The sequence below is a fragment of the Melanerpes formicivorus genome, unplaced genomic scaffold, assembly GCF_026170545.1.
Source record: "Melanerpes formicivorus ecotype bairdi unplaced genomic scaffold, bMelFor1.0.p_v2 SCAF_126, whole genome shotgun sequence".
Taxonomy (NCBI): domain Eukaryota; kingdom Metazoa; phylum Chordata; class Aves; order Piciformes; family Picidae; genus Melanerpes; species Melanerpes formicivorus.
In genome coordinates, this window is record NW_027142478.1 from 1,059,154 (window position 1) to 1,082,934 (window position 23,781).

Genomic DNA, 23,781 nt, shown 5'->3' on the forward strand with positions numbered 1-23,781 from the left:
TTAGCTCAGAGCAGCTTTGAGCTCCTGGTTCCTCAGGCTGTAGATGAGAGGGTTCACTGCTGGAGGCACCACTGAGTACAGAACTGACACCACCAGGTCCAAGGATGGGGAAGAGATGGAGGAGTGCTTCAGGTAGGTAAAGAAGCCAGTGGTGAGAAAGAGTGAGACCACAGCCAGGTGAGGGAGGCAGGTGGCAAAGGCTTTGTGGTGTCCCTGCTGAGAGGGGATCCTCAGCACTGCCCTGAAGATCTGCACATAGGACACCACAATGAACACAAAACAGAGAAAACTGAGCAGACACCAACTTGCTTAAGGTCCAGTGCAAAGCTCCTAGGAGCAAGCACCTTGTAGCTGTTGTCTCTGCCATGCCATCGGCCACTGCAGAAGAGCCTGGCTCCATCACCTCTCCAGGCAGGTGCTGTCTGCCTTGAGACTGCCCTGTGCCTTCCCTTCACCAGGCCAGAGAGGCCCAGCTGCCTCCAGCTTGCCACACAGCTCCTGTGCTGTGGGGCTCTAAGCTCTTCATGAGAGAATTTTCTGCACTTCTCCAGTTTCTCCACTCTCTTTTAGAAATGGGAACCTCACCATCTGATGTGGCTTCCATCATGACTCCCATGCCCCCCTCCCATGTTCACTGCCCAGCTGGTCACATCACAGCCTGTCCAGAGGCATGAAGTTGTTCTGCCCCAGTGCAGACCTTGCTTGCCTTGGCCTTGTCAAACTTCAGGAGGCCTTTGATGGCCAAATCCACTCACGTGTCGAGGTCCCTGTGGACTGGAATCCCAGCATGACAGCATTTAAGGTTAGAGGGCCAGTGCCCCAAACAAGCTAACAGTGTGGGGGATTGCAGGACACTACAGGCATGGAATGAAAACTGTTCCATGGAGTTGCCACCCGAGGGCGTAAATACCCCAGGAACCTCAGCAATACCATCAGAAGGTACAACCCCAGAAGTGCAAGGCCAGGAGGGTCAGAGGTTCTTTGTGGAGTGTATTACAACAGTAACAGAGAAAATCTTGAGTGAAGCAAAGGATGTGGTCAGTGCTGGCTGGGATACCCTGTGAGAAAGCTCTGCACTTGCTGGGAATGAGTGCTGTGATCAGGGAGAGTCCAAGAGCTTTCCCTAATTGGAAGCTATGAAGTGCAAGGGAGGACAGCAGCAGTCAGGCTGGAAGGGACTTCAGGAGGTGTCTCAACCAACCTCCAGCTCCAACCAGCATCACAGCAGATTCCTCAGGGTTTCAGCCAAACATGTAGTGGTCACTTGCTGGGGCAGAGCTCCTGCACACTCTCTGGAAAACAGCTTCCAGGGGTTGATTATCCTCCTGTTGGAAAACTTTCTCTCTCTGTGTAGCCTGAACCTCGTCAGTTTCAGACCATTGTCTATTTTCCAAGTGTCCTGAACAATGGACAAGAGCCTGACACATTCTTCCCAGGATAACAGCCTTGCTGCTGCTCATCCCTCCCAAGATCTTCCTTTTTCCAGGCTGGACAAGCCCAGGAACCTCTACTGGCACTCTACCTCTTTACCTCTACACACAGGAACTGCCCTGCAGCTTCAGAGAAAGCTCTCAGGAAGATGCTCAGAGAAACAAACTTTGAAGGGTCCTTGATAGTGTCAAAAACACAGGGAACAGTGTTCCTCACGTCTGCAGTTTCTGGGTCACAGCAGACAGACCAGGGCTGAATCAGAAATTGACTGGAGAAAAACATTGGACTCTTAGTAGGTGAGGTCTGTAATGGGAGGGGGTTGGGGTATGAAGGCATGAGGAGACCTCCTGTTGTGATGGCAGTGCTGCTCAAGAGCACGGCTCTATCCCACAAGCAGCCCTGACCTGATCCTGCCAGCAGTCCCAGCACTGCCACACAGCAGCACAGTGCCCAAGCTGCCAGAGCACTCAGACATTGCACCAGCACAGAGGCTCAGCAGGAGAGGGTGGAAGGGAAGAAAGAGCAGCTGAGAACAGCCCAAGCTCTGGGGCTGCCTGGCACTGCTGCTGTGCTGGGACTCTGCCCCTCCACCTCTGCACACAGGCACTGCCCTGCAGCTCCACAGAAGCCTTGGAGGAAGGAACTCAGACAAACAACTCCTTGCAGGGTCCTTTATTGTGTTGAACACACAGGGAGCACAGCTCCTGATGTCTGCAGCCTCTGGGTCACACCAGACAGGACAACACTGAAGTAGAAATAGTCTGAAAAAAGACATTTGTGTGGGTACAACAACATTCTCACAAGGGGAACAGCACCAGCAGCAGCCAGAACTCTAGCAGCCAGGCTGGGCCTGCACTAAGTGACATCAGAACTGCTCTGCAGAAGAGTTTACTGCTTCTGAAAGCATCCATTGATCAGTTTGCTCAGGGCAGCCTTGAGGTCCTGGTTCCTCAGGCTGTAGATGAGAGGGTTCACTGCTGGAGGCACCACTGAGTACAGAACTGACACCACCAGGTCCAGGGATGGGGAGGAGATGGAGGAGGGCTTCAGGTAGGCAAAGAAGCCAGTGCTGAGCAACAGGGAGACCACAGCCAGGTGAGGGAGGCAGGTGGCAAAGGCTTTGTGGCGTCCCTGCTGAGAGGGGATCCTCAGCACTGCCCTGAAGATCTGCACATAGGACACCACAATCAACACAAAACAGACAAAGACTAAACAGACACTGGCCACAATAAGCCAAAGTTCCCTGAGGTAGGATGTGGAGCAGGAGAGCTTGAGGATCTGGGGGATTTCACAGAAGAACTGGTTCACAGCATTGCCCTTGCAGAGAGGCAGGGAAAATGTATTAGCTGTGTGCAGCAGAGCATAGAGAAAGCCACAGCCCCAGGCAGCTGCTGCCAGGTGGGCACAAACTCTGCTGCCCAGGAGGGTCTCATAGTGCAGGGGTCTGCAGATGGCAACATAGCGATCATAGGACATGGTGGTGAGGAGAGAAACCTCGGCAGTCAGCAAGAAAAATACAAAGAAGACTTGTACAGCACATCCTGCATAGGAGATGTCCCTGGTGTCCCACAGGGAATTGGCCATGGATTTTGGCACAGTGGTGCAGATGGCACCCAGGTCAAGGAGGGCGAGGTTGAGGAGGAAGAAGTACATGGGGGTGTGGAGGTGGTGGTCCCAGGCTATGGTGGTGATGATGAGGCTATTGCCCAGCAGGGCAGCCAGGTAGATGGCCAGGAAGAGGCAGAAGTGCAGGAGCTGCAGCTGCCTTGTGCCTGTGAATGGCAGGAGGAGGAAGTGGGTGATGGAGCTGCTGTTGGCCATCTGCTGCCTCTGGCCATGGAGACCTGTCCAAGGAGGGAAAGGCAATGACAAGTTAGGGCACACTTCTCTCACCCTCATCATAACCTCCCTCCCTTTGCTGCATGAGGAATGGATCAGCTCTGTCCCATCACTACCAACCCATGGCAGAGTTTATCACAGCTTCAAATGCACCAGGGACCCAGAATTGCCATGAAGATTCCACTGGTGTCAGAACAGAAAGTGACCAACAGCCCAATCCCAGGGAATGAGAGTCCCATTGTGGTGGGTTGAAAATTTCCCCGAAGCATTAGCATTGCCAGAGCAGCTCAGTTAGAAACAAATGAAGCTGTATTGACAAGCAAGAGCTACACTCTACCATGGAATGTAATGAACAGGTACAAAACATACAGGAGTGACAACATTAGACAGGGATTTACAATTAGCAAATGATATGAAACCCCCTGGCCCCTAACCCTTACCCCTGCTCCAAGAGAGAAAGGAGAAGTGTAGAGAGAAATAAAGCAGTGGGTTAGACTTAGCCAAGGCCAGCCAAAGCAGGTGATCTATCCTGAGTGAAGCAAAAGAGCTGAGTTCAGAAGAGGAGAGAGAGAATTGTTATGGTACAGCTCCTCTGATTCCGGATATTTATCCAATGAATTTGTTTAGAATAATCTTTTCTTTTCCTTTTCACACCCAAGAGTGATCTATTTATTTTGTTTCTACTTTTCTACTCAAAATCTGTAACTAAATTATAAAGGCATAGCCTAAAACCACCACACCCATGGAGAGGTGGAGAAAGAGGGAGCAGGCCTGCAGTGCTGCAGAGACAGTGAAGGGAAGAGAGAAAGGCAGAGGGGCTGGGGGTGAAGCCTTCTCCTTACCCAGCTCTGCTCACTGCTGCTCACAGGGTGGAACTCAAGGGCTTTGGTCCTCCTTCTGTGTGCACTCTCCAGGAACCTTCAGCTGAGCATCAGCTGCTGAGATAGAGATGCCCCCAGGAGCTACAGCTGCAGTGTGCTGCACCCACAGCCTCACTGTGTCAGTGACTGCAGTGACTTCTCCTCCAGTGAGCTCTCAGTCATCCTCCAAGTCCTGGACACATTGAAGCTTGCTGCCTTCCTCATCTCCCTGAGATCCTCGGGCAGTGTCCTCAGCCCTTCTGTGCTGTGCAGAGGAGCTGCTCCTGGCCAGATCTGTCTCTCTGCAGCGCTGCCTGCTTGCCAGCAACACCTTCCAGCCAAGGAGCCTGGCCCAGCTCAGCACAAAAGGACCATCCCAGGTTTTTTAAAGGAGTCCTCTGGTGGCTTTGTTGCCAAGTCCATGAACCTCAGAGACTGAGAAGCTGATGAAACCTCTCCAGAAGTCAAAGTCAGATTCAAACTCTGAAGTTTCTTCTACTTTTAATGGGTCCCACTGAAGCATACTGGGAAAGGGTCCCCAGGGTCTGATTAGAGCAGGACAGAGTGGATGCAAGGGAAGCATCACTGGAGGCACTGAAGCATCTCCAGGCTGTGGTGAGAGCAGAGAAGTGAGTCAGCGCTGACAGGTCAGGACAAGCAGCTCAAGGTGGCTCTGCTGCTGAGGAAACCTGGAGGGGTTTCATTGATCCAAAGGGCCAAGCCCTGACCCCAAGCCCCTGGCAAGGCAGATCTTATGATACTATGATAATTAGCTGCTGAAACCTTGGCAATAATTAGAGGTTCAGCAGTATTTAATGAGCCCCATGGAGTATTTGGGGCTGATGACATCATCCTTAGGCACTGCCAGGAGACTCTGCCAAGCTGCTGCCAAGAAGCCTCTCAAGAAGTCCAAGTCAGAAGAAAACTCCAAAGTACCTTGAAGCACTGATTGGCCTCACTGAGGCTTGTTACTGCCAAAGGCTCCCCAGGGACTCGTTAGAGCAGCTTGTTAGAGGCCAGGATTGCAGGGAGACAAAGGTAAAGTACAAGGGAGAAAAACTTGCCTTTGGTCTAGGAAGCATAAAGGCCAAGCCCTGACCACTGCCCTTGCAATAGAAGAACCTCAAAGCCTCAAAGCCAAGTTTCTCCTCACAGGCCTTGGTGGCAGAGGCAACTGCCAGAGCCAAGAGGACAAAGACCTTGGTCCTGTTGGGCCTCTCAGCCTTGCCAGAGCCCTTGCCCATCCCTCCTGCAGCCTCTCCTTCACTGTCCCATGCCTGCAGCTCTTCCCCTTCAGGCTGCTGACACCAATCTTGCTTCCCCACTAAGCTCTCCCCCTGCCATTTCCATCCCTTCCCTGAGCTGTCTCAGCTCTCCCTGCCATTTCCTGACACCTCTGGATGGCCTCATGCATAGCAGCTCTGCCCTTTGAGGGATATTTCTTTGTCCTCATCTCTGCTCTGAACCTTCCAAGCTGCACTGAGTGGAGTTTTTAATCTCTTCCCACTCCCCAGAAGGGCTCCACCCTCTCTGAAACCACCCTTCAGCCATGTGCACCCTGCTATGGCAGTGCCCTGAGCCTCCATTCAGCAGGCTGAAGCAGCCCAGGTCACTCAGCCTCCAAACAGAGATGTCAGCTCCCATCCTGGCAGATCTCCTCTGCGGTCTCTGCAGTTCCTCTCAATTCCTTCAGACTGGACATTCCCACACCCAGACACCAAGCATCCAGATGTGGCCACAGCAGCGCTGAGTCCTCGGGGAGGACAACTCCAGTGTCTGGGTGGCCACACTCCTCCTGCCATAGACCAGCTGCAGTTGGCCTTCTTCACTGTGTGCATCGTTTGTCCATCCCAGTTATATTGAATGGTTCCTCTCAGACCCTGTAGTGCCTTTCTGACTGGGGATGAGACACACCGGAACATCCGGATCCAAACAACAGGCAGACAGTTTGTAGTGGGATGGGGCCCAATCTGTCATGAAGTGGGAAAGGGAATATAGGTGGTACTGGGAGGAGTCCCAGAGAAGTGGTTAGAAGGCTTCAGGTGGTGTAGCCTCTGCTGGGTGTGGACACAATCTGTACTGGGAAGGAGTCCTGTTATGGTTGTTATTAATATTTAATAATTGGCCACACCAGGGGAAGTTTAGGCTCAGGATGAGGAGAAAGTTCTTCACAAAAAGATGAACTGACCAATGGAATGTGCTGCCCAGGGAGGTGGTGGAGTCACCATCCCTGGAGGTGTTCAAAAAAAGATTGGATGTGGCACTTGGAGCCATGGTTTAGCTGTCAGGGGGTGTTTGGTGGTAGGTTGGACTTGATGATCTCTGAGATGTTTTCCAACCTGGTTGATTCTCTGTTTCTGTGATTAGAAGGTGGAGGGAAAAGTCTGAACACAGCTGGTGAACAAACCAATGTCTGGTGACAAACCCAAGAGATTCCAAAACATGTAGTGAAAGGTGAGGAGAACATCTCCTGCCCAGCTGATGGAATGAGAAACTCAAGAGTCTCCCAAAAGCAACAGAAAGAAGGGAAAAGAACCTCAGGAAAGTCTTGCTCAGTATTGCTCTATGAACTGCAGACAGGCCTTAGGCCTGGTCCTTGCAATGGCAGCTTAGGAGAATACAGAGGCTTAGGGCCTGCTCTTGAAGGTGACATTTGCCCCAGCTCTTCCCAGAGAGGTCCTTGCTGTCCCCTGTTCTGCTCCCTCAAGCAGACCAGCACTCACACATGCCCTGCACTCTAACAGCCATGCAAACAAAGGGGAACAAGCTCAGGGTTATTGCTCCAACCAACTTCTTGAGACTGAAGTCCAAGGCAGGAATCCACAACCATAGCCAGGCCCAGAGCTCTGAGAAGCCCCAGGTGGTGTCTTCCTTTTGCACTTCATGCAGAATCTGCTTGGTTCCCGTATCTTACTGATCACAGAATGGGCTGGGCTGGAAGGGACCTCCAGAGGTTATCTTGTCCAACCTTCCCAGGGTCATACTCAAGTAGATCAGGTTGCCCAGAGCCCTGTCAAGCCTTACCTTCAATCTCACCAGGGATGGGACCCTAGTCCCCTCCCTGGGCAACCTGTTCCAGTGTTCCACTACCCTCATGGTGCAGAACTTGTGCTGGTTCCTCCTTCCTGCACAATCCTGCTTTGTTCCCATCTCTCACCCATGTCTATGGATGTCCTTCTTCTCTGATCCATGCAAACATGATGCCAAATTTTGCCCCAAAAGGCAAGAATAACTGCCTAAGAGACTCAGTTTAAGTCAGATAGACAGGAGGTATTTTTATTGGCAACGCGTTGGAGAAATCACTAAATGGATTTCTGCCTTTCCCGTAACAAAAGCATGTCTTTTATACAGTTTTGGATGTGGTATTGCATCAGATCACATACATAATCATATCTCTGCATACGTATTCATAAGAGGCGTGGTGTAGGCGGAGCGTGGGCAGGGACATCTCTTTTGACGATCTTCTTGGTGGTCAATTCCCGGTGTGCCTGGCTTAGTTTTACTGACTGGACAAGGCTGTTAGGGTCAGTTTGACCTTTCTGGTTCTGAATCATGCTCACTTCGTCAGCCCTTATCACTTATCTCCTTTTTCTGTCACAGTGTCCCAGGCCTTAGCGATTTATTGCTCTATGTGGTTTGTGCTTCCTTCAATTGCTTCACATTCTCGAAAGCTATCTGTTTTGGGGCTTCATTTCCCCCTTTTTTTCTTATAACTTATGAATTCTTTCGTCAAATTCTAATCCTATAGGGCGCTGATACGCTCGTACCATAGCCCAAACCATTTGGGTCCTTTTCATTATGATTCTTAGTCTCCACCACATACAAATATTTGTGAGAGTTAATAGTAACAGAACTACAATTACTATTAGTATTGGGTGCACCAGATAGTTGAAGACCTGTGTAGCTGTTGGGGAGTATCCTGTAAAGATGTCCCACCAATGTTGCTGGCCTACTTGTTCTACTTTGGTCAGGACATCTGTTATTTTTTCTGAATTATGTTCTACCTGCCATACCATTCGTTTAGTCGTTTGATTCACCTGTTGCACCAATTTCTTCACTTTAGGATGTGCGAGCATCGCTTTAAGAATTTTGACGTCCATCCCTATTTGTAATTTCGGCATCTCTTGATATAGATTAAAGTTTGCGTTAATTAGCTGTTGAGTAGTTATTGGGACAGTATAGTGAAAATCACGACCCACTATTTTGGTGAAGTTGCACACACAGAAGTTAGTATTGTTAGTCTCCTCTTGGCAATTATCCATAGTGACGTTGTCACAAGCTGTCCTCACGCAAGCACACCCATTCCCTATATAGTAAACTTGTGATTGTGTTCTATTATGTGAAAGCATTTCAAAGGTACATACACTATTTTCGACATCTAAGCATAAATCTTCTGCTTCTACTACAGCGTTTTCGCAAACATAGCCTAATTGTCCTCTAGGAATACATGCCTCTGTGCTAACCAATTGCCACCTTAAATTCGACAGCATGCCCAAGGAAGCTAAAACCCCGTTCCAGCATTTTCAACTGTCTTTCGCATACGAACGACATTGACTGATCCAATCTAAATGTCATCTCACACCGTGCTTTCCCTCCCTCAGGACCATTAGATGCTACGATCTTTCCCGCAGGAAAGAGAAGAGGGTGAAGGTCAAGGGTTATGTTTTGGGGATGTAGTTCCCCAAGCAAATCTTCTCTATAAATTACCGAGTGATGGGGTTGTAATCCGGGTGGATCTTCCCTGAAGTCACTCCACTGGCATGAAATTGGGCCCTTTTGCTGGATCCAGATGGTGGGCTTGCCCATTTTCACTGGACTAAAGGTAATTAGGTTATGTTTAGAGGCTGGCATCAAGGGTCGAATTGTTAATACTAGCTGACTTGTTTTTCCTTCCACTGGGTCAAGCTCTCGACACCCAATTTGGATTTGGTCTCCCTTGTATGCTACCATGGAGGGCTGATGCCATACTTTACTCATGTATGGCTGATTGTTACGTAAGGCATAAACCTCGAAATAGGGTCCCTTCACTCCCCTCTCCGGGTGGATACACTGGTGTGCATGAGACCATGGGTCTATTGGGGCAGAGCCTTGGGGAAGAGCTATACTTATCGAGAGTCCAATGATCAGAGTTGTAAAGGTTTGAGGTGGAGTCAGGATCATGACGTCTGCTCCTCTTGTTTGTTCTCCGGAGCTTTCTTGACTCGTGAATAATGGATCCACGTAGGTCGCTCCTTGATCCGAACCGCGGTGAAGGTAGTCAGCAGCACTTGGAAAGGTCCTTCCCACTTCTCTTGTAGGGGTTTTACTAAAAGATTCTTAACATACACCCAATCACCGGGATTAAACGGATGCAATTTACAATCAGGTTGTTTAGGTTGGTGCTCTATCACCACAGTAGCATTCCTGTTGAGTTGTTTCCCCACCGTAATTACATAATCATAAATGTACTGATCACCGATTTGGCCTATAGCGTCCCCATTCACGACTTGCATAGCATAAGGTCTACCATACAAAATTTCAAATGGGCTTAACTTTTCTTTTGATCTTGGTTTGACTCTCAGCCTCAGTAGAGCAATAGGCAGAGCTTGATACCACTGCAAATTAGTCTCCTGACATATTTTGGCAATTTGCTGTTTAATAAGGTGATTCATCTTTTCCACTTGCCCACTGGCCTGTGGACGGTAAGGCGTGTGTAATTGCCATTTGATTTGTAATGCTTTGCTTATTGCTCTCACTGCTTTTGCACAGAAATGTGTACCTCTATCCGAAGAAATGCTCTTCGGTACCCCAAACCATGGAATAATTTCATTCAACAGTACTTTAGTTACTTCTCTTTCCTTATTTGTCCTGCAAGGGAATGCTTCAGGCCACCCAGAAAACGTATCAGTTAATACCAACAAATACCGAAACCCCCCTTTTTCTTTTTCTTTTTCTTTTTTTTTTTTTTTTTTTTTTTGTCACCATTGATTTGCGTTAAAATTTCCAGATATTTCAGAACCTTCTTATTTGGATCATAATTAAGTTCCTCTGTTTTGATCACCTTCTGATCATAACCATTTGCTTGTAACTTATTGGCATAAACAATTTTACCTAAAGGTCTCACCATTTTAAAACAACAATTACAATGAATTACACAGATCAGTATTACAATTATTCCAACAGGTATTGCAAACAATTTTTTTAAAGCAACTTATATTCGATAAGCAAGAAGTTAACTTATCCCATATTTCTTTAAATCCACAAGAAGTATCATCCAAAGAAATCTGATGTAATATCTGATTGTGGTTTTGTCACGGTCCGGAGACATTAGATGTCTCGGTCCGGAGACACAGTTCTTTTAAATATTCCCGTGTTGTGAAATTAAAGGCACAAACAAGGCCAAAGTATCAACAGCTAGACTATTTATTACATAAAGAAAGTGGACATAAGAAAGGAAGAGGGAGAAAATAGAGAAAGTGGACATAAGAAGGGAAAGGGAGAAAAGAGAGAGAGAGAGAGGGACGAGAGATAGAAGAGGAAAGGAATTATATTACCACACCCCTCATCCCCCCCAAGATAAAGTCTGTGGAGGAAAGGTGCTGCAGGAGATGTTGGGTTTGTAGAGAAACCGTGGTGAGGCTTTTGCTGGAGAACAGCTGTGGTCCTCTGGGGAGATGTTGGGTTGATACAGGAACGGTGCTGAGGCTCCTCTGGGCAGCCTGGGTCTGTAGAGAAGGGGTGCTGAGGATTTGGCTGGAGCTGTGGTCCTCCGGGCAGCTTCTTTTCTCCGGAGCAGCATCGTCCCGGCTTTCTCTTCTCAGCGGCCTGGCCCGTCTCCTGTGTTTTCCTTCATCTCCATTTTTCTCCCCGTTTTTCTCCTCTGTTTGTCTCCTCTGTTTCTCTCTACAAACCAGCAGTTGCTCAAGTCTTTTATACAGTTTTTTAGTCCTCAGGCAGGTGTTGGTATGTCAGGTATTCCAGAGGCAAGGAAATAATCCAGGTATCTGTTCCCCCGGAAATCTTTCTGTGTATTGCTGTGTATGTGAGCAAGATTTTTGGATGGAGGCGAGGGGGGCTACCCCATCTCCATCCAGACAAGTCCTCCCACATTCCTTTACACAGGTGGTGAAAACCATCGTATCACCCTGCCCAAGGTACTTGATGGGCGGAAACCACCCTGCCCAGAAAGCGTGATGGCTGGGTCCTTGGGTCCATTGTTGTAGTCCCGTGTTATCACGATGCAATCACAAGCTGATTTGCATCCAGGATTGGTGGACAGGATTCTTTCCACCTTCTTTCCAGTGGCTCTGCTATCACTTTATCTTTGTTGACTTACATAGAGAGAGACAAACTTATTAGACTCTCACACCACCCCGTCAATCAAAGATAAAAGGAAGAAAGAAAGAAAAGAAAGGAAAGAAGTGGAAAAGAAAGGAAAGAAGTTTTAAACAATTTTTGCAATAGACATAAGTTTTGATTGGCTAACAGCACAAATCTGTTGTACACCATCATTAGACACAAACTGCATATTGGACACTACATGTTGAATCACTGTATGCAACAGGGATTTATACAAGATTGACAATTATAACAAAATTAAACCAGGTAATTACACAAGGTGAAAGCATCCTTGTTCCTCCTGGAAGGCAGGAGAACAAACAAACTCATACCCCTCCCCACCCCGTCAGTCCTTCAGTTTGGCATTGAAGTGAGAGCTTCAGTCCAGATCTGAATGTCTGCGGGGTTATGGAAAGTACAGTCCTTGAAGAGATGTCTTCTGTGGTGCAAAACTTGAGAAGTCTTCCATATTGTAGCAAGACAAGTCCTTATACAATACATCAGGTAGTCTTCAGCATTAGAACTTAAATTTAGCATTAGAACTTAAATAAGAAACACAACCTTGAAACATACAAAACTGGTATTTCCAGGTTACCATTCAGAGCCACCCTCTCAGGTGATAATTACTTTGAATGGGCCTGTAAGTATCGTTGATTGTTTCAGGTTCTCTCAAAGCCAAGCTAAACACAAACAAAGGCCTTTTTCCAAACCAAGTACAATTTTTTGGTGATCTCCTGACTCATGCTTCACCCCCCAATTCACCGCTGGGAAGTGAAGCCCTTGGTTGCCCTGGGGTGCATACCCCTCAATTCATCAAATGGTCCCACCAAGAGGGGAGCAGTGACCTCAGCCCTCTTTTTAGGCTCGGGCCAGCATTTCACAATGATTTCTAATTGCCTCGTGGCTACCCCATCAACCACTTCTTTTGGAATACGTTTCTTCTGACCCACCCCCCACCAAAATTGCCGGGTATTCAAGTGTTCCCTGCCCCTAGCCAGGTGCCTACTAGGAATACGGCGCATCTGGCCCTGGGGGCTTGGTGGGTGAGTCATTTTCACATGTCTCAAGCCTCTAGTTTGAGGTTTTTTCATTTCCTCAGGTACACTATACTGCCTAGCATAATCTAGTAACTCCCTCCCCACGTCTTGCCATGTCCTGGAAGAAAGTGGGGTATTAGCTATTTCTTTTTGAAGCTGGATACCTCTTATTTTAAGCAAGTCATTGAGACCCCTGATCAAAGGAGTCATTCTGTTTGCATCCACCAGGACAGAAAGAGGGGATTCAAAATGATGTTTTAGTTCCCTTTCATATATCATCTGCAGGCATGCAGCTTTTTGCACATTCTCCATTATCTGATTCATCCCTCCCCGCAGAATTAGGGGTTCACCCCTCTCCTTTGGATCAAACCCAATGCCCAATAGGCAGCTCTTTGCGTAAGACTCCAGGCTCCACTTCTGTTTTTTGTAGTTAGGAAAACATTATCACCCCAATAGCCCATGGCTTCAGCTTCTGTTAACAGAATCTGATCACCTCCAGTTTTTGAAACTCGCCAGACATATTCCACCTCAGATTCCTCAGCAGAGCGTGCAAATTCTTTACGAATTTTGGCCAATTCAGTGTAGGAGAAAGGCGTTTCTTTGGTTGTGATAGTGGGGGTAACCTCCCCATCCTCATATAAAACTTCAGTTTTAATGAGAGGTCTGATATGCGCAGCAGCTTCCTTAGCTGCTGTCAATTCTGCCCGAGGGCACATAGGAGCAGACTCCAAGTAATTCACTCCCTCTTTTGAGTCCAAATACGAATTTTGCCTCCTCTCCTTTTCCAATTGAATTTTAAGATCTGCCACTACGTCTTTCAAAGTGGCAACATGGCTTTGTAGTGACGAAACTAAGTCCTGCAAAGAGGAAATAGTTATATTCTCCTGTTCATGCCATTCCTCTTTCTCCTTCACTGAGGCGGCTAAACAGGCACCTAAAACCGTACAAATAAAACCTTTGCCTTTCCCGGCTTTTGCTCGTGCATCTTTCTGCAGGGCCACAATTCTATCAGCCACACTCTGGAAATTATGCCAATTTTCATGGGCCCAGTCAAGTACCTGTACAGATGGGCGGGCACCGTGAACTTCTAAAAGGTTAAAAAGCTTCTCACTCCCGGCCATCTCTTTTGTTTCACAAAGCATTTCTTAATAGGGCACTAAGTTTCACGGGGAAGTCAGATCAAAACACTGTTTGTACCAACAAAAGCTTCCCTGGGAAAAACGTACACTTTTGAAAGGCTTACTCCAAAATAATCTTCTCCAGGAAAAATGCACAATAGATTTCTCAGGAGAGGTCACACACAAGAAAAAACAACAGCAACCTGGGCTTCTCAAGGAAGTCACACTATTTCCCTGAGTGAACCCACACTTGCAAAAGCTTCTCAGCTTTTGTACCTCAAAATTTTTTGTTACACTAGGATAACAACCTTGTGATTCTTAGGGAAGAGTCACTCTGTTTCCCTGAGAGAACACACACCAGCAGAAGTTTCTCAACTTTTGCTTCAATACTGGGCTTCTCGGGAAAGCCACACTTTACAAATATCACCAACAATGGGTTTCCTAAAAGAGGGTACTGAGAATTCTCGGGGAGGTCACACTATAAAGTCAACAGTTGTACCCCAGATAATCTTCCCCGGGAAAGCACGCACATTTAAAGCAGGGTACAGAGGATTCTCGAGGAGGTCACACTATAAAACCAACAGTTGTACCCCGGATAATCTTCCCCAAGAAAGCACACACATTTAAAGCTTTTGAGAACTCCCACACAGTCTCTCTGAAAATTTCGCTTCGTTCTTCTCCGGCCACTTCCCTCTAGGGCGAGTGGAAACGCGAATCTGGACTCCACACTCGCTTCGTACTAAAAGTACGTCTCAGGCACACACACACATTTCGGGGTTCTCAGAAATGCAATAATTTTGCTGTGATACTTTTCACTGCACGGGAATCCTGCCGACTACACCATTTAAATGTCTCGGTCCGGAGACATTAGATGTCTCGGTCCAGAGACACAGTTCTTTTAAATATTCCCGTGTTGTGAAATTAAAGGCACAAACGAGGCCAAAGTATCAACAGCTAGACTATTTATTACATAAATAAAGTGGACATAAGAAAGGAAGAGGGAGAAAATAGAGAAAGTGGACATAAGAAGGGAAAGGGAGAAAAGAGAGAGAGAGACGAGAGATAGAAAAGGAAAGGAATTATATTACCACACCCCTCATCCCCCCCAAGATAAAGTCTGTGGAGGAAAGGTGCTGCAGGAGATGTTGGGTTTGTAGAGACACCGTGGTGAGGCTTTTGCTGGAGAACAGCTGTGGTCCTCTGGGGAGATGTTGGGTTGATACAGGAACGGTGCTGAGGATTTGGCTGGAGCTGTGGTCCTCCGGGCAGCTTCTTTTCTCCGGAGCAGCATTGTCCCGGCTTCTCAGCGGCCTGGCCCGTCTCCTGTGTTTTCCTTCATCTCCATTTTTCTCCCCGTTTTTCTCCTCTGTTTCTCTCCTCTGTTTCTCTCTACAAACCAGTAGTTGCTCCAGTCTTTTATACAGTTTTTTAGTCCTTAGGTATGTAGTCAAATATTGTCCCTCAGGAATTCCAGTGGCAGGAAATCTGTGTGTTTGGGCAAGACCCTGGCTGGAGGAGGGGGGAATCTCCGTCTACCCTGTCTCCATCCAGACAAAGCTCAGGAAACAGGTGGTGATTATCTTGCCCTAAAGGTGTGATGGCTGGGTCCTTGGGTCCATTGTTGTAGTCCCGTGTTATCACGATGCAATCACAAGCTGATTTGCATCCAGGATTGGTGGACAGGATTCTTTCCACCTTTTTTCCAGTGGCTCTGCTATCACTTTATCTTTGTTGACTCACATAGAGAGAGACAAACTTATTAGACTCTCACAAGCTCTGTCCCAGAAGCAGCCCTGACCTGTGCCTGCCTGGAGTGCCAGCACTGCCACACAGCAGCACAGTGCCCAAGCTGCCAGAGCACTCAGGCATTGGCCCAGCACCGAGGCTCAGCAGGAGAGGCTGGAAGGGAAGAAAGAGTAGCTCAGCCCAAGCTCTGGGGCTGCCTGGCACTGCTGCTGTGCTGGGACTCTGCCCCTCCACCTCTGCACACAGGCACTGCCCTGCAGCTCCACAGAACAACTCAAGGAACAAACTCAGAGAAAGAACTCCTTGCAGGGTCCTCTATTGTGTTGAACACACAGGGAGCACAGCTCCTCATGTCTGCAGCCTCTGAGTCACAGCAGACAGGACAACACTGAACCAGAAATGGTCTGAAAGACATTTGTGTGGGTACAGCATTGTCATAATGGGAACAGCCCCAGGGGCAGCCAGAACTCGAGCAACCAGGCTGGGCCTGCACTGAGTGACATCAGAACTGCTCTACAGGAGAAGACAAAGAGTTTATTGCTTCTCAAAACATCCAGGGATCAGTTGGCTCAGGGCGGCCTTGAGCTCCTGGTTCCTCAGGCTGTAGATGAGAGGGTTCACTGCTGGAGGCACCACTGAGTACAGAACTGACACCACCAAGTCCAAGGATGGGGAGGAGATGGAGGGAGGCTTCAGGCAGGCAAAGATGCCAGTGCTGAGAAAGAGGGAGACCACAGCCAGGTGAGGGAGGCAGGTGGCAAAGGCTTTGTGGCGTCCCTGCTGAGAGGGGATCCTCAGCACTGCCCTGAAGATCTGCACATAGGACACCACAATGAACACAAAACAGACAAAGTATAAACAGGCACTGACCAAAATAAGCCAAAGCTCCCTGAGGTAGGATGTGGAGCAGGAGAGCTTGAGGATCTGGGGGATTTCACAGAAGAACTGGTGCAGAACATTGCCCTGGCAGAGGGGCAGGGAAAATGTATTGGTTGTATGCAGCAGAGCATGGAGAAACCCACAGGCCCAGGGAGCTGCTGCCATGTGGACACAAACTCTGCTGCCCAGGAGAGTCTCATAGTGCAGGGGTCTGCAGATGGCAATGTAGCGATCATAGGACATGGTGGTGAGGAGAGAAAACTCTGCTGAAATGAAAAATACAAACAGAAAGACCTGAGCAACACATCCTGCATAGGAGATGTCCCTGGTGTCCCTCAAGGAATTGGCCATGGATTTTGGCACAGTAGTGGAGATGGCACCCAGGTCAAGGAGGGCGAGGTTGAGGAGGAAAAAGTACATGGGGGTGTGGAGGTGGTGGTGCCAGGCTATGGTGGTGATGATGAGGCCATTGCCCAGCAGGGCAGCCAGGTAGATGGCCAGGAAGAGGCAGAAGTGCAGGAGCTGCAGCTGCCTTGTGCCTGAGAATGGCAGGAGGAGGAAGTGGGTGATGGAGCTGCTGTTGGCCATCTGCTGCCTGTGGGAATGTCTAAGAAAAAAAAGAAAGCAAAACTTGATGAGAGACTCCTCTGAGAAGCAGCACTCCAGGGGGCACAGCAATCCTCCAGCTGAAATGGATTTGCTGTCTGCTTTGTCTGGCTGAGGCTGCTGTGAGGAGCAGGAGCTCAGGCCATGTGCTGCCAAGGACTCATCTTGGCTCTGCTACAGTGGAGCTACAGTGCCCATCAGGCTGCTCCCTCTGCCCTGCACTTTCCCCTGTGCTGCCTTGAAGATGTTATGTTGTCGGACAAGAGGGGACATGGGTCCCAGGAACACCTGTGCAATTCAGGCCTTGAAGAATTCTCTGTTGATAATATACTGGCGGAGAGGAGATGTGAGAAAGTGCTGATTGCTTGGTATGCTGAAGTCCAGCTGCCCCTGAGATGGGAGGCAAGCAAGATAAGGAGGAGGCGAGATCTGGGAAAGAGAGCAATTAGGCCGGATAGAAGAATTCCACAGAGTTGTGAAAACAATGATGTAACCTGTTAGAGAGCAACCAATAATATGTTGCCAAGTGGGCATAATTATAGCAAACTGTATATAAGATGTGTCTGATGCTCAATAAAGTGGAATCCGCTGATCAAATTGGTTGTTAAAGCGGCCCCCTTCTTGCAGTAAGTGGCGCTCGAACACGGGACCCTAATGAAGACAAACGTTAGGGTTTAAGAAGTTCTTCGGGACGTTGAGAGATTCGCAGTAAGCCGGGAGGCAAGAAGACGGCCGGCCCGGGATAGCAGTACCGGAGGCTGCAAGAAAAGGGAAGACAGCCTTGAAGCCGAAGACGCTGTAGAGCCGGAAACTGCTTAAACGAGGTCTGTGCGCACAGGTATTAACGTTTAAATACGGACATGGATAGGCAGGCAGCGTATGATTTATTTATATGCTTTTTAGAAAAGCGACAGTGTAAGTTAAATTTTACAAAGGAGTTGGTGCCGCTGTTAAGCTATGCAGGAGAGTTAGGATATTTTAAGGACCCAAATGAGGTGTTTGAAAGATTGCAGTGGAAAAAGTCTGGACAAGACTTGTGGCTGCATGGCTTAGGTGATGAAAAACGAGCAAAGGAGTGTGGAAAATGGTGGAAGATGGTTATGACAGCATTGGATCAGCATCGTGCTGAGCAAATGGCAGCTTATCACGCCAGGGTACGATTAGATTATACGGACCCAAATGGAGCAAGTGTTACACATGCTGGGTTGCCTTTGTCAGAAGAGGTTCAGGATTATTTAAGAAAGGAGAAGGCTGCGTGTGTAAAAGGGTTAGGTGGCAGAGTCGAATTACAATCTGTAACACAGGACTCTGCTGAGGAGCCTTCCCCGTCTCTTTTAGCTGAGCAAATTGTACAGGAGGAGAAAGTAAGTGAGGGAGAGGAGACAAACAGGGCGATAGATCCTGGAGGTGGTGTTAAAGATCATGCAAGAAAGCACGCAGAGTATTGGCGAAAGGTTGCAGAACACTTAAATGCCGAAGGAGATCAGGAAGGGCTTAGCCGGCTGGCTGCTTCACATCAAGCTTTTCCAGTGATGTATACACAGGTCCCTGGGGAGCAAAATGTTTTTCAGGCTGATGTAACCCAATTGCCATGGAAATTGTTATCTCAATTAAGACAGACTGCGAGTCAATTTGGGGTTCAATCTGAACCAGGTAGACAGATGATTGATTTTATTTACATGAACTATAATATGTTACCTAGAGATTCTTATAATGTTATGAAGCTGATCCTAACAGCATCTCAATTTATGACATTTTTGAATGAGTGGGAACACCTAGCTAGACAATCAGCTGGAGTACAAAGACAGCAAAACGATCCATTATTTGGTGTAACAGTAGATCAGTTGTGTGGAACGGGACAGTACGAGAGACCAGAGTTACAGGCACTTTTACAGCTGCCTGTTTTGCAAGCATCAGCCCAGATAGTAAGGAGGGCTTTTGACAAGCAGAAGGATGGAAATGCAAATCCTCACTATATGGGAATTAAGCAAGGTAGACAGGAACCTCTTGGTGAATTTGTAGATAAGTTGCTTGCCGCACTTAGAGCAGCAAGCGTAGGAGAAGGTATCCGAGAGGCAATTTTAAGGCAGTGTTTAATGCAGAATGGGAACCAGCAGACGCAGCAGCTTATTACATCAGCAGATCCTAGATGGACGGTAGCCGAATTGTTGCAGAGGGCTCAGGACTTGCCAAGCAATCCGATGGCCATGCTGACGGAGGTGATTGATAAGGGATTACAAAAACAGGCTGAGGTGTTGTCAATGACAATGACAAAACAGCTTGAGCATAGTCAGCAGGTTATGGCAGCCTTAGTACCTTTGCGCACAGACTCGAAAGGGCAAGGCCGACCCTATAAGCAGTCATCAGACGAAATACAGTGTCATCGAAAAGCGTAAGGCGGAGATATCGTCTAAAGTAATGCCTGGACTTTTGGCCCATAGATCCGCTTTAGGGCATTTCCCTAGCGGAGATAGTTATTTTGATGAAGCTTGTTGGAGAGAATACAGGAACAAGTTGTGGGACTTGGTTATAGATGGTCATAAAACTCCTGTAAAGCTGCAAAAGTCGTGGCGAGAATGCATGAACTGTGTTAAAACCTACGAACTGAAACAGCGAATGGCTGCTGCAGTTAGAGCAACTTTGTCAGGACGAGATGCAGCGCCAGGTGTATCTGAGTTGCAGCTGAAAGATGTGTCTGAGATCTATCGACCGATCGACCGGGGCCGCCCCCGATACATCTTGCGGCGACCACACCGCGTTTACCAGCCGTCACCACTGCCGTTTGCACACAGCGGGGAACCTTCCTCTGACATCGCCAGCGACGGCTCGGACTCGGAAGACAATACCGGCAGCGAGGAATTCAAACAACGCCGACTTTGCTTTACGGCCCCTCTTAGAAAAAATGGAGCGCTTGGAGACTCGCGGTTACAGCGTTCCTGCCACCGCTCTCCTCCCGCGAGCCCTGCCGGCCCCCGTGGACACCGACGGCTCCGACCAAGGCGGTACCGGCTGACGCACCACCGACACCGACAGCACCGACAGTAGCAGCGGAGCAGCTGCCACGGCAGCAGCCCCCACCCCTTTCCCCCGCAGCGGCTTTAGCCGCACTACTCTGTTTTGATTTAAAGCAACAGTACTCATTTTGTCATTTCTGATTGTAACGTCTTTCAGAGATTTGTTATTTAGAGTTTTGTTAAGTTTTTCTAATAAGCATAATGAATAAGTAAACATTTGGTATTTACAGGTATTTAGTACATAGTAATTGCAGTAAGGTGTATGCACTTAGTTAAGAGTTCAAATTGTAAGATTTTCTTTTGGTTCGAACCTTCTTAGTTGTCTGCCTAGGCATTTCAAAGGAGCTCCATGTAATATAGTTAAGGAATGTATAAACAGGTTTTAATTTTGGAAAGTGTTTTTTAGTTAATGTAACAATTTTATTTCTTTTTAGACACTGATTTGATGGATTAATTTTAACATAGTTTTTTAAGGGTTTAAGGATTTTTGGTATTAGCATAAGTTAAGGTTTGTAGTAAATAGGTATTAATTTTAACAACTATTCCTTCACTAATGTGCAGAAGAACCAAGACTGAGAGGAAACAGCATTTCCCATGAAGTCGAACATCGATCACAATAACTGTTCTGATAATCTGGGGTCAAAAGCATCAATCAAAAAATATTTTGTCCTGAATGCTGAATTTGAAAATAGGCAGTTTGGGCTGGTAAATACAGAAAACCTATTTTGTGGTGAGAAAAAGGATTTAAATCCCCATGGAAAATTATTGAAAGGGATTGGCATAAGTGGGAAATAAAGACTAGAGAAATTTTAGTTGGGAAATATCAGGAATAATTAAAAGGATTAGTAAAAGGAAAAGTAAGAGACATAAGATTTTGAAGGAAGAGGAATTGAAATAACAAAAGCACAATGGGAAATGGTAAACGAACTAACCAAGGAAGTAGAGAAGAGACTCCAAATGGAATTTTGAAGTGGGTTAAGGAGTTAAAAAATCTGTAGGGCTCCTGAAGAATGTAACTGCTGCCGAGAAGAAAATACACCCGGCTGCTGGTTGCACCCCAGCAGGCCGAGGAGGCAGAGTTCACATATACTTGGTGGAGCCTAATTTTGATCCTAACCCTATCTGTACATAAGGAGTCCAATCGAAATCAAAAACCACATTCCCATGTGTGGAATCTTGATCAGACTGGAGAGAAAAGACTTGAACTTGAAAAAGCAATAGTAAATTTTTCTGCTACAGTTGAAATCATAGTAAATGCAAGCACAGATGCAATAAAAGCGCAGCAAATTGAAATCAATAGTCTCTCGAAAATGTCTACTCAGAATAGATTAGCTTTGGATTTTTTATATGTTAAGGAAGGGGGTGTATGTGTAGTCATAAATGTAAGTTGTTGTAGTTATGTTAATCTAGATAAACGAGTGGAAACAGATTTACAGGCGATTGTAAACCACAATCAGATATTACATCAGATTTCTTTAGATGATACTTCTTGTGGATTTAAAGAAATATGGGATAAGTTAACTTTCTGGTTACCAAACCTAAATTGGCTTAAACATTTGTTTGTAATATTGTTGGAATAATTGTAATATTGCTATGCATAATACTCTGCAATTGTTGTTACAAAATACTAAGACCTTTAAGTAAGATTGCTCATGTCAACGAGTTACAAGTAGAGAATTATGATCAGAATGTGATCAGAACAGATGAACTTAATTATGATCCAATTAAGAAGGTTCTGAAATATCTGGAAATTTTAACACAAATCAATGGTGACAAAAAAAAAAAAAAAAAGGGGGGAATTGTGATGAATATACTGGTGATTTGTGTTAAAATTGTAAGACTTAGAGTGCACTGGCATTAAGGGTCAGGATCTTGTGAGGCCTGTTTAGAGGGTAAAGAGAAAGAAACCTATCTTGCAGACTTGCAAGGACACTGTCTGGTTAATTGGAGACATCACGGCTGAGAAGGAGCTGTCTTAAAGATAAACATTCAGAACTGGGAATTTGTTTTCTTCAGATAAGAAGCCTGCACAATTGAGCATGTGTGAAAGTGGATGCTTTGACCCTTACCACACTGAATGTAGGGAGAAGGGATTTATATGTTATCTCACCAGTTCGCTATAACACCTAGAGGGAAAATCAAAATTCATAACAACACAACATGCATTTTCATTTTCGATTGAAAACATCAACAAATGGTACCAATAAGAGATCAGTATTACTAGGATGAGCAAAAACACATTATTGTGGGTAATTTTTATATTGGACAAAACAAAGAAGCTCTTTTGCTCTTGCTGATTGCCTGCAAGTTTTCTGTCTGTGAAGCTAGAGCCTGGCCAGATCTACCTTTACAGATTAAAGAAATCTTGCTACCCTTAAACAAATTATGATTTTTGACCATCCTAGAGAAAATAAAGGTGCAACATAACAGGTAATAATGAATTGATTGAACTTTTTCAGACATGTCTGATAGGGATACCCAGACTTAATGTAAATATGTTTGTTAATTATAGTAGTAAGTTTTAAGGTTCTTAGGTATTATTGTACTCATTTTGATTATTGTTAAACTTGTTTATAATTGTATTATGCAAAGTGTTCAGAGAATAACTTCCAAGGCCTTACTTGCACAAAAGAAAAACGGGGGAATTGTTGTCGGGCAAGAGGGGACATGGGTCCCAGGAACACCTGTGCAATTCAGGCCTTGAAGAATTCTCTGTTGATAATATAGTGGCAGAGTGGGAGATGTGAGAAAGTGCTGATTGCTTGGTATGCTGAAGTCCAGCTGCCCCTGAGATGGGAGGCAAGCAAGATAAGGAGGAGGCGAGATCTGGGAAAGAGAGCAATTAGGCCGGATAGAAGAATTCCACAGAGTTGTGAAAATAATGATGTAACCTTTTAGAGAGCAACCAATAGTATGTTGCCAAGTGGGCATAATTATAGCAAACTGTATATAAGATGTGTCTGATGCTCAATAAAGTTGGAATCCGCTGATCAAATTGGTCGTTAAAGCGGCCCCCTTCTTGCAGTATGTAACCACAGTTAAAGTGTATATAAAGTGTTCGATGTTCAATAAAGTTTGGATTTGGCAAATCGTATTGATTGTGAGTCAGCCCCCTTCTTGCGACACTCACAAGCTGAATTAGCAAAGCAGTGGAGCTATATTTACAAAGCAGTGTAGGATTTGCAGGGAATATTTACAAATTTACAATATCTACAATATATACAAAGATATACAACAGAGTAACACAGAAATGAGAGTAACCCCCTTCGGCAGAGGGTGTTCCCCACCTCCGCTCTCCCCTCTCTCCCCCCCCCTTTCCCCAGAGTAGTTCAGAAAAAGGGAGAAAGAAGAAAGAAAGAAGTTAAAAGCAGTTTTGTGTTAATTGGAAAGGAGTCAATACAGGCCTTCTATCTTATCGGTTTCAAGGCCGAAGTCTTGGCAGAAAGCCCAGCAGAGAAAAAGAGCTGCTGCACCGTGGAGAGGCGGAAGCAAGACTGACAGAAAAGTCCTGGAAATGCTCAGTTCACTCCCAGTTCAGAAGGTGCTTCCTCCCACTTCACCAATGAAATAGTTTAGATTATTCTTTTCCGTTTACCAACTTCCGTCCACCATATTCCCTTTCTTAAGGGGGCAACGTCAACCGGCCACAGTCCACCCCTTCTAAACAATTTCATTGGCTGTTCACACTGTCCATCCAATCCAAAACGATATTTACAGTTAGTGAGTAAAGTTCATAGTCCATTCCGGCTATGCTCAGATGTAGATGATTCAAAAGTCCAAGAAAATCAGAAAATGAGAAAAATGGAAAACAGTTCATTTTTTCACTGATGAAGCGAAGAAAAGGGAAACAGGGATTCTCAGGGTCTCTTAGTTGACTCAGGGCTCTCAGGGATCTCAGGGTTCGTGCACCGTAGATTCCTCGTTGATTCTTCCT

At 46.5% G+C, this 23,781-nt stretch overlaps 2 protein-coding genes across 2 annotated transcripts; both read right to left on the reverse strand.

The window, feature by feature from the left end:
* Nucleotides 1–3,252, reverse strand: LOC137456518 (olfactory receptor 14A16-like). Its single transcript, XM_068167983.1, has 2 exons — nucleotides 2,338–3,252; nucleotides 1–249 (listed from the first exon to the last, which is right to left on the reverse strand). The coding sequence occupies exons 1-2, from the start codon at nucleotides 3,250–3,252 to the stop codon at nucleotides 1–3; spliced, it is 1,164 nt and encodes a 387-aa protein (XP_068024084.1).
* A 12,663-nt stretch (nucleotides 3,253–15,915) lies between these two features.
* On the reverse strand, nucleotides 15,916–16,815 carry LOC137456483 (olfactory receptor 14A16-like; the record flags this gene model as incomplete). Its single annotated transcript, XM_068167949.1, has 1 exon — nucleotides 15,916–16,815. A coding segment is annotated over exon 1 (900 nt), but the record flags the coding sequence as incomplete, so codon positions are not given.
* Between the last annotated feature and the right edge of the window lie 6,966 nt (nucleotides 16,816–23,781).